Below are 14,780 nucleotides of genomic sequence, written 5' to 3'. Positions count from 1 at the left end.
TGGCTGGCTAAAATTTGTCTAGGGAAAGTTTTGTTAGGCCTCTCACTGTGTAGACAGGAAGTGGGAGGGGCCTAATTTTGCGCCTAAATGCGCATTAACTTTTGCAGACTGAGACATACAGTTTTCCTGAAGGAGTTCCCTGAATGCTTAGGACCTCTCTGAAGGGTTTTGGTGCTTTCCAAAGTCGTTTGTATGGCAAGGTAGGGCCACAGCAGAGCTGTGGCAGTTTGTTGTGACTGATAAAAAAACGTCTATTTCGTTTTTTTGATCCGTTTTTGAAACTAAGGGGTTAATCATCCATTTGCAAGTGGGTGCAATGCTCTGTTAGCCCATTATACACACTGTAAAAATTTCGTTTGATTTACTGCTTTTTTTCACTGTTTTTCAAATTCTGACCTTTTTTTATTTTTCTTAAAGGCACAGTACCGTTTTTATTTTTTGCTTGTTAACTTTCTGTAAAGTGTTTTCCAAGCTTGCTGGTCTCATTGCTAGCCTGTTTAAACATGTCTGACATAGAGGAAACTCCTTGTTCATTATGTTTAGAAGCCATGGTGGAACCCCCTCTTAGAATGTGTACCAAATGTACTGATTTCACTTTAAGTTATAAAGACCATATTCTGTCTTTAAAAGATTTATCACCAGAGGAATCTGACAAGGGGGAAGTTATGCCGACTAACTCGCCCCACGTGTCAGAGCCTTTGACTCCCGCTCAAGGGACTCACGCTCAAGAGGCGCAAAGTACATCTAGCGCGCCTATGGCGTTTACTTTACAAGACATGGCGGCAGTCATGGATAATACACTGTCAGTGGTATTTTCCAGACTAACTGGGTTACGAGGAAAGCGAGACAGCTCTGGGGTTAGAAGAAATACAGAGCACTCTGACGCTTTAGTAGCCATGTCTGATACCCCCTCACAATATGCAGAAGCTGAGGAAAGAAGAGCTTCTTTCTGTGGGTGATGTTTCTGACTCAGGGAAGATGCTTCAACCTGATTTTGATATGGCAACATTTAAATTTAAGCTTGAACACCTCCGCGTGTTGCTCAGGGAGGTTTTAGCTACTCTGAATGACTGCGACACCATTGCAGTGCCAGAGAAATTGTGCAGATTGGATAAATACTATGCAGTGCCTGTTTACACTGATGTTTTTCCAATACCTAAAAGGTTTTCAGAAATTATTACTAAGGAATGGGATAGACCAGGTGTACCGTTCTCTCCCCCTCCTATTTTTAAGAAATTGTTTCCAATAGATGCCGCCACACGGGACTTATAGCAAACGGTCCCTAAGGTGGAGGGAGCAGTTTCTAGCCTAGCTAAGCGTACTACTATACCCGTCGAGGACAGTTGTGCTTTCTTAGATCCAATGGATAAAAAGTTAGAGGGTTACCTTAAGAAAATGTTTATTCAACAAGGTTTTATTCTACAGCCTCTTGCATGCATTGCCCCAGTCACTGCTGCGGCGGCCTTCTGGTTTGAGTCTCTGGAAGAGGCTTTACAGGTAGAGACCCCATTGGACGATATACTTGACAAGCTTAGAGCACTTAAGCTAGCCAGTTCTTTTGTTTCTGATGCCATTGTTCATTTGACTAAACTAACGGCTAAGAATTCTGGTTTTGCTATTCAGGCGCGTAGGGCGCTATGGCTTAAATCATGGTCAGCTGACGTGACTTCAAAGTCTAAGCTTCTTAATATTCCCTTCAAGGGGCAGACCCTATTCGGGCCTGGTTTGAAGGAGATCATTTCTGATATCACGGGAGGAAAAGGTCATGCCCTCCCTCAGGACAGGTCTAATAAATCAAGGGCCAAACAGACTAATTTTCGTGCCTTTCGAAACTTTAAGACGAGCGCGGCATCAACTTCCTCTAATACAAAACAAGAGGGAACTTTTGCCCAGTCCAAGTCGGTCTGGAGACCTAACCAGTCTTGGAACAAAGGTAAGCAGGCCAAAAAGCCTGCTACTGCCTCTAAGACAGCATGAAGGATTGGCCCCCGGTCCGGTAACTGATCTAGTAGGGGGCAGACTTTCGCTCTTCGCCCAGGCTTGGGCAAGAGATGTCCAGGATCCCTGGGCGTTGGAAATTGTATCCCAGGGATATCTTCTGGACTTCAAAGCTTCCCCTCCAAAAGGGAGATTTCACCTTTCACAATTATCTGCAAACCAGATAGAGAGAGGCATTCTTACATTGTGTTCAAGACCTCCAAGTTATGGGAGTGATCCATCCAGTTCCAAAGGAGGAACAGGGACAAGGCTTCTATTCAAATCTGTTTGTGGTTCCCAAGAAAGAGGGAACCTTCAGACCAATCTTAGATCTCAAGATCCTAAACAAATTTCTCAGGGTCCTATCATTCAAGATGGAGACTATTCTTACCATCCTACCTATGATCCAGGAGGGTCAATACATGACTACAGTGGATTTAAAGGATGCTTATCTTCACATTCCGATACACAAAGATCATCATCGGTTTCTCAGGTTTGCCTTCCCGGACAGGCATTACCAGTTTGTAGCTCTTCCCTTTGGGTTAGCTACAGCTCCAAGAATCTTTACGAAGGTTCTGCGGTCACTTCTGGCGGTCCTAAGGCCGCGGGGCATAGCAGTGGCCCCTTATTTAGACGACATTCTGATACAGGCGTCAAATTTCCAAATTGCCAAGTTTCATACGGACATAGTTCTGGCATTTCTGAGGTCGCACGGGTGGAAAGTGAAAGAAGAGAAGAGTTCTCTATCCCCTCTCACAAGAGTTTCCTTTCTGGGAACTCTAATAGATTCTGAAGAAATGAGGATTTACCTGACAGAGACCAGGTTATCAAAACTTCTAAATTCTTGCCGTGTTCTTTATTCTACTTCTCGCCCTTCGGTGGCTCAGTGTATGGAAGTAATCGGCTTAATGGTAGCGGCAATGGACATAGTGCCGTTTGCCCGCCTACATCTCAGACCGCTGCAACTCTGCATGCTCAGTCAGTGGAATGGGGATTACACAGATTTGTCCCCTCTACTAAATCTGGATCAATCGACCAGGGATTCTCTTCTCTGGTGGCTATCTCGGGTCCATCTGTCCAAAGGTATGACCTTTCGCAGGCCAGATTGGACAATAGTAACGACAGATGCCAGCCTTCTAGGCTGGGGGGCAGTCTGGAACTCCCTGAAGGCTCAGGGATCGTGGACTCAGGAGGAGACCCTCCTTCCAATAAACATTCTGGAACTAAGAGCGTTATTCAATGCTCTTCAGGCTTGGCCTCAGCTAGCGACAATGAGGTTCATCAGATTTCAGTCGGACAACATCACGACTGTGGCTTACATCAACCATCAAGGGGGAACAAGGAGTTCCCTAGCGATGTTGGAAGTTTCAAAGATAATTCGTTGGGCAGAGATTCACTCTTGCCACCTATCAGCTATCCATATCCCAGGTGTAGAGAACTGGGAGGCGGATTTTCTAAGTCGACAGACTTTTCATCCGGGGGAGTGGGAACTCCATCCGGAGGTGTTTGCACAATTGGTTCAACGTTGGGGCAAACCAGAACTGGATCTCATGGCGTCTCGCCAGAACGCCACACTTCCTTGTTACGGATCCAGGTCCAGGGATCCCAAGGCAACGCTGATAGATGCTCTAGCAGCGCCTTGGTCCTTCAACCTGGCTTATGTGTTTCCACCGTTTCCTCTGCTCCCTCGTCTGATTGCCAAGATCAAGCAGGAGAGAGCATCAGTGATTTTGATAGCACCTGCGTGGCCACGCAGGACTTGGTATGCAGATCTGGTGGACATGTCATCCTTTCCACCATGGACTCTGCCTCTGAGACAGGACCTTCTACTTCAGGGTCCTTTCAACCATCCAAATCTAATTTCTCTGAGACTGACTGCCTGGAGATTGAACGCCTGATTTTATTAAAGCGTGGCTTCTTCGAGTCAGTCATTGATACCTTAATTCAGGCACGAAAGCCTGTCACCAGGAAAATCTATCATAAGATATGGCGTAAATATCTTTATTGGTGTGAATCCAAGGGTTACTCATGGAGTAAAGTCAGGATTCCCAGGATATTATCTTTTCTCCAAGAAGGATTGGAAAAGGGATTGTCAGCTAGTTCCTTAAAGGGACAGATTTCTGCTCTGTCTATTCTTTTGCACAAGCGTCTGGCGGATGTTCCAGATGTTCAGGCGTTTTGTCAGGCTTTAGTTAGAATCAAGCCTGTGTTTAAACCAGTTGCTCCTCCATGGAGTTTAAATTTGGTTCTTAAAGTTCTCCAAGGGGTTCCGTTTGAACCTCTTCATTCCATAGATATCAAGCTTTTATCTTTGAAAGTTCTGTTTTGTTAGCTATTTCCTCGGCTCATAGAGTTTCCGAGTTATCTGCCTTACAGTGTGATTCCCCTTATCCGATTTTCCATGCAGATAAGGTAGTTTTGCGTACCAAACCTGGGTTTTTACCTAAGGTGGTATCTAATAAGAATATCAATCAGGAGATTGTTGTTCCGTCATTGTGTCCTAATCCTTCTTCAAAGAAGGAACGTCTATTACACAATCTTGACGTGGTTCGTGCTTTAAAGTTTTATTTACAAGGTACTAAAGATTTTTGTCAAACATCTGCTTTGTTTGTTGTCTACTCTGGACAGAGGAGAGGCCAAAAGGCTTCGGCAACTTCTTTCGTTTTGGCTAAGAAGTATAATACGCTTAGCTTATAAGACTGATGGCCAGCAGCCTCCTGAAAGGATTACAGCTCATTCTACTAGAGCTGTGGCTTCCACATGGGCTTTTAAAAATGAGGCTTCTGTTGAACAGATTTGCAAGGCGGCGACTTGGTCTTCGCTTCATACTTTTTCAAAGTTTTATAAATTTGATACTTTTGCTTCTTCGGAGGCTATTTTTGGGAGAAAGGTTTTACAGGCAGTGGTACCTTCCGTTTAAGTACCTGCCTTGTCCCTCCCTTCATCCGTGTACTTTAGCTTTGGTATTGGTATCCCACAAGTAATGGATGATCCGTGGACTGGATACACCTTACAAGAGAAAACATAATTTATGCTTACCTGATAAATTTATTTCTCTTGTGATGTATCCAGTCCATGGCCCGCCCTGTCATTTTAAGGCAGGTATATTTTATTTTTAAACTACAGTCACCACTGCCCCCTATGGTTTCTCCTTTCTCTTGCTTGTCTTCGGTCGCATGACTGGAGGTGGCAGTTAGGGGAGGAGCTATATAGACAGCTCTGCTGTGGGTGATCCTCTTGCAGCTTCCTGTTGGGAAGGAGAATATCCCACAAGTAATGGATGATCCGTGGACTGGATACACCACAAGAGAAATAAATTTATCAGGTAAGCATAAATTATGTTTTTTCAAATAAAGATAGCAAGAGAACAAAGAAAAAATGATAAAAGGAGTAAATTAGAAAGTTGCTTAAAATTGCATGCTCTATCTGAATCACAAAAGAAAAAAATTGGGTTCAATGTCCCTTTAAATATGATTGCTATTTAAACTACTTATATCTCAGAATATTCTCTATATAATTCTGTGTAGACTGAATCATACTTAAAACAAGAGACCAGACAGCACTCCTCTACTCACAGTCTCGGACAGAGCTGGCCAATTCCCAGGCATGATTAAGGGCCGTTAGGCTTGAACCGTTGTCTATTTTTGTACCTGGACCCAATAAGAGTCTATTTTTTTACTTCTAAGGCTGGACTTGCTTCACTACATATAGAGAGAAGCATGCACCATCATAAAAAGTATTGTAAACTTCAATATTTTCTGTCATGCATATGAAAAAAAATCATAAAACCTCATAACTATCATAACCTTTTTTGTGCAAAGTAATAGGAGATGCATTTCATGACCCCCTGAAAGTGCACAGTTAATGCATCTTCTCGAGAATTAAAACTAAAATTAGTTTAAGCACAGAAATATACATTAAAAAAAACATATTTTTCTTTTTAATCTGTGAAGATAAACACTAATGACAAACATTTTGTGACCGGTATCTTCTATATAAAGATATCTTTTGGGTCTGTGGTAGAAAACTGACAACGTCTGAATAAAACTTAGCAATATTATTTTGTGAATGACCAGTAGAATACTGTATGGCAGTGGTTTCCAAATTACCCTCTTTTCAGTATTTCATGATATGCTTGAATTTGCACATCTTAATCTAAGTATCTTAATCTAAGGTTTATGAAGCAGCTGTGTTCTGGTAATGATATCCTTAGTTCCTGACAGTTAGCGTTCCCTGAGCATCAGTCTGGAATCACAGCCTTAATATGCTGCACTTTTAGAAGGATATTACAAGTTGTGCGTTATAGCCGTAGCGTACAGACCGTGCGAAATGGATCCGTAACGCTATTTCTATACCACAGCCATTACAAGTTACAAAAAAAACGTATTGTGTTGTGCGGTAAACTTTAATTTAGGTAGTTGCGATGTGGGTGGGCGACGGTTTAGGGGTTCATAGGTTTATTATAGTATTTGCGGTACGGGGTGGCGGTTTAGGGGTTAATCGGTAGTTTATGGGTGTTTGTGTACTTTGTAACATTTTTGTTATGAGTTTTGTGAAACATTTTTGTTTTGCAAAATCCATAACTATTGCTCTTTGATTGCGGAATGGATTGTTACGGTATAATCTATAATGCTAGCTGAATAGCCGTACCGCACAACCTGTAATATGGGTGAGCTGAACACTCCACACTCAAAAGGCCATTTTTTGAGTGCGGAAGTGATTGTTGCGGAATATACGTACCACGTGACTTGTAATACCGGTGAGCAAAAGCCAATTTTTCAGCGGTATAGCCGTACCGCACAACTTGTAATCTCCCTCTTAGAGTGCTGTTATCTCTCATGCTGTAAACAAAGGTTTGACCCATTGTAAAGTGGGACAAGTGCCAAAGATTCTATGAATGAAAAAAATATCAACTTTACCTCAATCTGTGTTAGCACTGAAATACTTTTTTCTCCTCTAAACCAGAAATACATCCATTCTCAGGCCTAGTGTCACCCTCCCATCAATGTGCATCTATATTCTTATAAGCTCAGCAGTAAATTGGTTTTCTGGCTGATACTGTGCAGTGTATTAACATTTGGATAGTCACACAATGCTGTTTTGTACTCCAGCACACTGATTATAAAGGTGAAGAAAGCAGAGCCAATGACAGACATACATTTTGGCTAAGCATGGGCCTCATCACTGAGGGGCCATTATAACAAGTTCCTAGAGGGTCATAAATGCACTTCACCAAAGGCCCATACAAATGATTAAATAACATGTAAATAATATTGTGTTCAGTAATTGCATGAAAGAGCAACAACTTTGTTTTCCCACTGTCAGCTTTATGGTTTTCTTGCAGATCCACAGAATTTTCAGAAGAAAACAGAGTGATTACACAAAGACAGTTCATGAAAGCGCTATTCCTAGCTGTGGTTTCTTGGTACACCTGTGGGGCCTTTGCTCTCTTAATTGTTTTTTTCCGCTACTTCCTTAAGGTAAATAATAAATATTTATTTCAGTTATCCAAAAGTTATTATTGTTTTTACAAAGCTCTAAAACACTTGTTAGTTTGAGAACTGTAACAGGCTGAAGCAATTAAAGGGACATAAAACAAGTTGGGATAGAGACAAAATGTAATATGTACTTTAATTACTTTACCTGCAAATATATACTGCAGTGCCTTGCAATTAAGCCTTTCTTTTAAGTTTCCAAATACAGTTCTAACTCTCCCCATTTGCTTAGGTAGAATGCAAACCTGCACAGTCATTATCTGCTGGAGCATGCCTAGAAGCTCATAAGCAGCTGTAAACTCAGTTGAAATACGATGTCTGTGTTTCTGAAGCTTAACACTGATAAGGGAGGGGGGGTCCGACTACTCAAAACAGCATGGCTTTGTAAGTAATTTTGGCACTGCAGTATAAATTTGCAGGTAAAGTAATTAAAGTACATATTATATTATTTTGTCTCTATGCCAACTTGTTTTATGTCCCTTTGAGAGTAATCTCTTTAGGTTCATCTACTGCAAAATGATGAACATTGAAAGTGACAATTATTGCGCTACATCATTTTACCATTGCACCTAGTTGAAGTTTGTTCCAGAGCAATGGTGCATTTCCGCTTCTGAGCTGGACATGGCTCTTGATTGAAAGGCAAAAATTACACCTCAAACTTTTTAGAATAAATCAGAAGTAAATAGTTATTAGACAAAATAATATAAATGAGTTCATGGTGCAGTCAGATATTCTGTTGATTACCTCTAACAAAATGATTACCTTTTCGAGTAATTTTCTAAACACTATGCCGTAGATAACGAGTGAAGCTCAATATTGCGCTTTTTGCAAGTAACATCTACGTGCGTTGGTATTACAAGTTTGGCACAATGCGAACGCGACCTTGTGTTACCATTGCCTGGAAGCCTTGCGCACACAAGATCATGCTTTCATAGGCTCCAATAGGAGCCTCGTTCTCGTGCTGTCAGACATGGCAAAGCACCTAGCGCAGCGCACCATTCACCTCAATGTAAAAGCACTTTCAGTTTGTTTTTTTCAAACACCCCACATCCCTTCATTTTAACCCCTTATAACTGCTTCATGCAGATTTGATAAAAAAATATATAAAGATGCTCATCTTTTTTTTTAGATTATAGAACTGTCCTTTTTATTTTTAAGGACTATTGGAGCACATTTTTTCATTATCAAGAGATCTGACCTCTGGTTAATTGGGCTAAGTGCAAAGTGTAGCCGTGAGCTTGCAGGAGAATAAACCAGCCACTTGTATTGGCTGGTTACTTAACGTGCGCCTGTAAACGGGCAAATTTGCCCCTTTACAGGCACACGTTCATATAAAGCTCCACTCATAATCTAGCCCTATATATTTGTATAGTGGAGTTATGGTAAATATTTCTGTTCCCCATAAAAATGTATGAGGTGTATCAACAAAGCCCATGAATGGTTCTGCCAAGTTAGTAGGCAGGATTTGCACATAGGAGAAAATGAAAATTAATTAGTCTCCTGCCTCCTTTTTACATCACTTTCTTTCATGTAATTGGCAAGAGTCCATGAGCTAGTGACGTATGGGATATACAATCCTACCAGGAGTGGCAAAGTTTCCCAAACCTCAAAATGCCTATAAATACACCCCTCACCACACCCACAATTCAGTTTTACAAACTTTGCCTCCTATGGAGGTGGTGAAGTAAGTTTGTGCTAAGATTTCTACGTTGATATGCGCTTCTCAGCATTTTGAAGCCCGATTCCTTTCAGAGTACAGTGAATATCAAAGGGATGTGAAGGGAGTATCACCTATTGAATGCTATGGTTTTCCTCATGGGAGATCTATTTCATAGGTTCTCCGTTATCGGTTGTAAAGATTCATCTCCTACCTCCCTTTTCAGATCGACGATATACTCTCATATTCCATTACCTCTACTGATAACCGTTTCAGTACTGTTTTGGCTATCTGCTATATGTGGATGGGTTTCTTTTGGTAAGTATGTTTTTTATTTCTTAAGACACTCTCAGCTATGGTTTGGTACTTTATGTATTCATATAAAGTTCTGAATATATTTATTGTACTTATATTTGCCATGATTCAGGTTTTCAGTATATTTCCTTTTTGCAGACTGTCAGTTTCATATCTGGGAAATGCATTTTTTAGGAAAAAATGTATTTCTTACCTGGGGTATAGTCTTTTTCTCTTGTTAAGTGTATCCAGTCCACGGATCATCCATTACTTGTGGGATATTCTCCTTCCCAACAGGAAGTTGCAAGAGGATCACCCACAGCAGAGCTGCTATATAGCTCCTCCCCTCACTGCCATATCCACACATTCTCTTGCAACTCTCAACTAAGATGGAGGTCGTAAGAGGACTGTGGTGTTTTATACTTAGTTTATTTCTTCAATCAAAAGTTTGTTATTTTTAAATGGTACCGGAGTGTACTGTTTATCTCAGGCAGTATTTAGAATAAGAATCTGCCTGCGTTTTCTATGATCTTAGCAGAAGTAACTAAGATCCTTTGCTGTTCTCACATATTCTGAGGAGTGAGGTAACTTCAGAGGGGGAATAGCGTGCAGGTTTTCCTGTAATACGGTATGTGCAGTTAAAATATTTTTCTAGGGAATGGAATTTGCTAGAAAATGCTGCTGATACCGAAGTAATGTAAGTAAAGCCTTAAATGCAGTGATAGCGACTGGTATCAGGCTTATTAATAGAGATACATACTCTTATAAAAGTGTATTTTAAAACGTTTGCTGGCATGTTTAATCGTTTTTTACATATGTTTGGTGATAAAACTTATTGGGGCCTAGATTTTTCCACATGGCTGGCTTGAATTTTGCCTAGAAACAGTTCCCTGAGGCTTCCCACTGTTGTAATATGAGTGGGAGGGGCCTATTTTGGCGTTTTTTTGCACAGCAAAAATTACAGACACAGACATCCAGCTTCTTCCTGCATGATCCAGGACTTCTCTGAAGGGATCAAAAGGCTTCAAAAGTCGTATTGAGGGAGGTAAAAAGCCACAGTAGAGCTGTGGCAGTTGTTGTGACTGTTTAAAAAACGTTTTTGTCATTTGTTATTCCGTTTTTGGTATTAAGGGGTTAATCATCCATTTGCAAGTGGGTGCAATGCTCTGCTAACTTATTACATACACTGTAAAAATTTTGTTAGTGTAACTGCATTTTTTCACTGTTATTTCAAAATTTGGGAAAATTTGTGTTTCTTAAAGGCGCAGTAACGTTTTTTATATTGCTTGTAAACTTGTTTTAAAGTGTTTTCCAAGCTTGCTAGTCTCATTGCTAGTCTGTTTAAACATGGCTGACACAGAGGAACCTTCTTGTTCATTATGTTTGAAAGCCATGGTGGAGCCCCATAGGAGAATGTGTACTAAATGTATTGATTTCACCTTAAACAGTAAAGATCAGTCTTTATCTATAAAAGAATTATCACCAGAGGGTTCTGTCGAGGGGAAGTTATGCCGACTAACTCTCCCCACGTGTCAGACCCTTTGCCTCCCGCTCAGGGGACGCACGCTAATATGGTGCCAATTACATCAGGGACGCCCATAGCGATTACCTTGCAGGACATGGCTGCAATCATGAATAATAACCTGTCAGAGGTATTATCTAGATTGCCTGAATTAAGAGGCAAGCGCGATAGCTCTGGGGTTAGGAGAGATACAGAGCGCGCAAATGCTGTTAGAGCCATGTCTGATACTGCGTCACAGTATGCAGAACATGAGGACGGAGAGCTTCAGTCTGTGGTTGACAGCTCTGACTTGGGGAAACCTGATTCAGAGATTTCTAATTTTAAATTTAAGCTTGAGAACCTCCGTGTATTGCTTGGGGAGGTATTAGCTGCTCTGAATGACTGTAACACAGTTGCAATTCCAGAGAAATTGTGTAGGCTGGATAGATACTATGCGGTGCCAGTGTGTACTGACGTTTTTCCTATACCTAAAAGGCTTACAGAAATTATTAGCAAGGAGTGGGATAGACCGGGTGTGCCCTTTTCCCCACCTCCTATATTTAGAAAAATGTTTCCAATAGACGCCACTACACGGGACTTATGGCAGACGGTCCCTAAGGTGGAGGGAGCAGTTTCTACTTTAGCAAAGCGTACCACTATCCCGGTTGAGGACAGTTGTGCTTTTTCAGATCCAATGGATAAAAAATTGGAGGGTTACCTTAAGAAAATGTTTATTCAACAAGGTTTTATTTTACAGCCCCTTGCATGCATTGCGAGGGAGAGGGAACTGTTGCTCATTCCAGACAGGCCTGGAAACCTAACCAGTCCTGGAACAAGGGCAAGCAGGCCAGAAAGCCTGCTGCTGCCCCCAAGACAGCATGAAGGAACGGCCCCCTATCCGGAAACGGATCTAGTTGGGGGCAGACTTTCTCTCTTCTCCCAGGCGTGGGCAAGAGATGTTCAGGATCCCTGGGCGTTGGAGATCATATCTCAGGGATATCTTCTGGACTTAAAAGCTTCTCCTCCACAAGGGAGATTTCATCTTTCAAGGTTATCAGCAAACCAGATAAAGAAAGAGGCATTCCTAAGCTGTGTGCAAGACCTCCTAGTAATGGGAGTGATCCATCCAGTTCCGCAGACGGAACAAGGACAGGGATTTTATTCAAATCTGTTTGTGGTTCCCAAGAAAAAGGGAACCTTCAGACCAATCTTGGATCTAAAGATCTTAAACAAATTCCTCAGAGTTCCATCATTCAAAATGGAAACTATTCGGACCATCCTACCCATGATCCAAGTGGGTCAGTACATGACCTCAGTGGACTTAAAGGATGCCTACCTTCACATACCAATTCACAAAGATCATCCTCGGTTCCTAAGGTTTGCCTTTCTAGACAGGCATTACCAATTTGTAGCTCTTCCCTTCGGGTTGGCCATTGCCCCGAGAATTTTTACAAAGGTTCTGGGCTCACTTCTGGCGGTTCTAAGACCGCGAGGCATAGCGGTGGCTCCGTATCTAGACGACATCCTGATACAGGCGTCAAGCTTTCAAATTGCCAAGTCTCATACAGAGATAGTTCTGGCATTTCTGAGGTCGCATGGGTGGAAAGTGAACGTGGAAAAGAGTTCTCTATCACCACTCACAAGAGTCTCCTTCCTAGGGACTCTTATAGATTCTGTAGAAATGAAAATTTACCTGATGGAGTCCAGGTTATCAAAACTTCTAAATGCTTGCCGTGTCCTTCATTCCATTCCACGCCCGTCAGTGGCTCAGTGCATGGAAGTAATCGGCTTAATGGTAGCGGCAATGGACATAGTGCCATTTGCGCGCCTGCATCTCAGACCGCTGCAATTATGCATGCTAAGTCAGTGGAATGGGGATTACTCAGATTTGTCCCCTCTACTAAATCTGGATCAAGAGACCAGAGATTCTCTTCTCTGGTGTCTTTCTCGGGTCCATCTGTCCAAGGGTATGACCTTTCGCAGGCCAGATTGGACGATTGTAACAACAGATGCCAGCCTTCTAGGTTGGGGCGCAGTCTGGAACTCCCTGAAGGCTCAGGGATCTTGGACTCAGGAGGAGAAACTCCTCCCAATAAATATTCTGGAGTTAAGAGCAATATTCAAGGCTCTTCTAGCTTGGCCTCAGTTAGCAACACTGAGGTTCATCAGATTTCAGTCGGACAACATCACGACTGTGGCTTACATCAACCATCAAGGGGGAACCAGGAGTTCCCTAGCGATGTTAGAAGTCTCAAAGATAATTCGCTGGGCAGAGTCTCACTCTTGCCACCTGTCAGCGATCCACATCCCAGGTGTAGAGAACTGGGAGGCGGATTTTCTAAGTCGTCAGACTTTTCATCCGGGGGAGTGGGAACTCCATCCGGAGGTGTTTGCTCAACTGGTCCATCGTTGGGGCAAACCAGAACTGGATCTCATGGCGTCTCGCCAGAACGCCAAGCTTCCTTGTTACGGATCCAGGTCCAGGGACCCGGGAGCAACGCTGATAGATGCTCTAGCAGCTCCTTGGTTCTTCAACCTGGCCTATGTCTTTCCACCGTTTCCTCTGCTCCCTTGACTGATTGCCAAAATCAAACAGGAGAGAGCATCAGTGATTCTGATAGCGCCTGCGTGGCCACGCAGGACCTGGTATGCAGACCTAGTGGACATGTCATTTCTTCCACCATGGACTCTGCCTCTGAGGCAGGACCTTCTAATACAAGGTCCTTTCAATCATCCAAATCTAATTTCTCTGAGACTGACTGCATGGAGATTGAACGCTTGATTCTATCAAGGTGTGGCTTCTCCGAGTCAGTCATTGATACCTTAATACAGGCTCGGAAGCCTGTCACCAGGAAAATCTACCATAAGATATGGCGTAAATATCTTTATTGGTGTGAATCCAAGAGTTACTCATGGAGTAAGGTTAGGATTCCTAGGATATTGTCCTTTCTCCAAGAGGGTTTGGACAAAGGCTTATCAGCTAGTTCTTTAAAAGGACAGATCTCTGCTCTATCTATTCTTTTGCACAAACGTCTGGCAGAAGTTCCAGACGTCCAGGCATTTTGTCAGGCTTTGGTTAGGATTAAGCCTGTGTTTAAAACTGTTGCTCCCCCGTGGAGCTTAAACTTGGTTCTTAAAGTTCTTCAGGGAGTTCCGTTTGAACCCCTTCATTCCATTGATATTAAACTTTTATCTTGGAAAGTTCTGTTTTTGATGGCTATTTCCTCGGCTCGAAGAGTCTATGAGTTATCTGCCTTACATTGTGATTCTCCTTATCTGATTTTTCATTCAGACAAGGTAGTTCTGCGTACCAAACCTGGGTTTTTACCTAAGGTGGTTTCTAACAGGAATATCAATCAAGAGATTGTTGTTCCATCATTGTGTCCTAATCCTTCTTCAAAGAAGGAACGTCTTTTGCATAATCTGGACGTAGTCCGTGCCTTGAAGTTTTACTTACAGGCTACTAAAGATTTTCGTCAAACATCTGCCCTGTTTGTCGTTTACTCTGGACAGAGGAGAGGTCAAAAAGCTTCGGCAACCTCTCTCTCCTTTTGGCTTCGGAGCATAATACGCTTAGCCTATGAGACTGCTGGACAGCAGCCCCCTGAAAGGATTACAGCTCATTCTACTAGAGCTGTGGCTTCCACCTGGGCCTTTAAAAATGAGGCCTCTGTTGAACAGATTTGCAAGGCTGCGACTTGGTCTTCGCTTCACACCTTTTCAAAATTTTACAAATTTGACACTTTTGCTTCTTCGGAGTCTGTTTTTGGGAGAAAGGTTCTACAGGCAGTGGTTCCTTCCGTTTAAGTTCCTGCCTTGTCCCTCCCATCATCCGTGTACTTTAGCTTTGGTATTG

At 42.3% G+C, this 14,780-nt stretch overlaps 1 protein-coding gene across 1 annotated transcript in view; it reads left to right on the top strand.

Annotated features, from left to right (window-relative positions):
* The window catches only part of PGAP1 (post-GPI attachment to proteins inositol deacylase 1), a 703,705-nt gene that overhangs the window by 588,886 nt on the left and 100,039 nt on the right, over positions 1-14,780 (top strand). The window contains exon 24 of the mRNA XM_053698557.1: positions 7,322-7,457. Coding sequence (XP_053554532.1) covers positions 7,322-7,457 — 136 coding nt within the window. The remainder of the gene's footprint in view (positions 1-7,321; positions 7,458-14,780) is intronic.

This window comes from Bombina bombina, chromosome 1 (assembly GCF_027579735.1).
Source record: "Bombina bombina isolate aBomBom1 chromosome 1, aBomBom1.pri, whole genome shotgun sequence".
NCBI lineage: Eukaryota > Metazoa > Chordata > Amphibia > Anura > Bombinatoridae > Bombina > Bombina bombina.
Note: the sequence above shows the minus strand (reverse complement) of the source record. Positions and strands in the feature narration are given on the sequence as shown.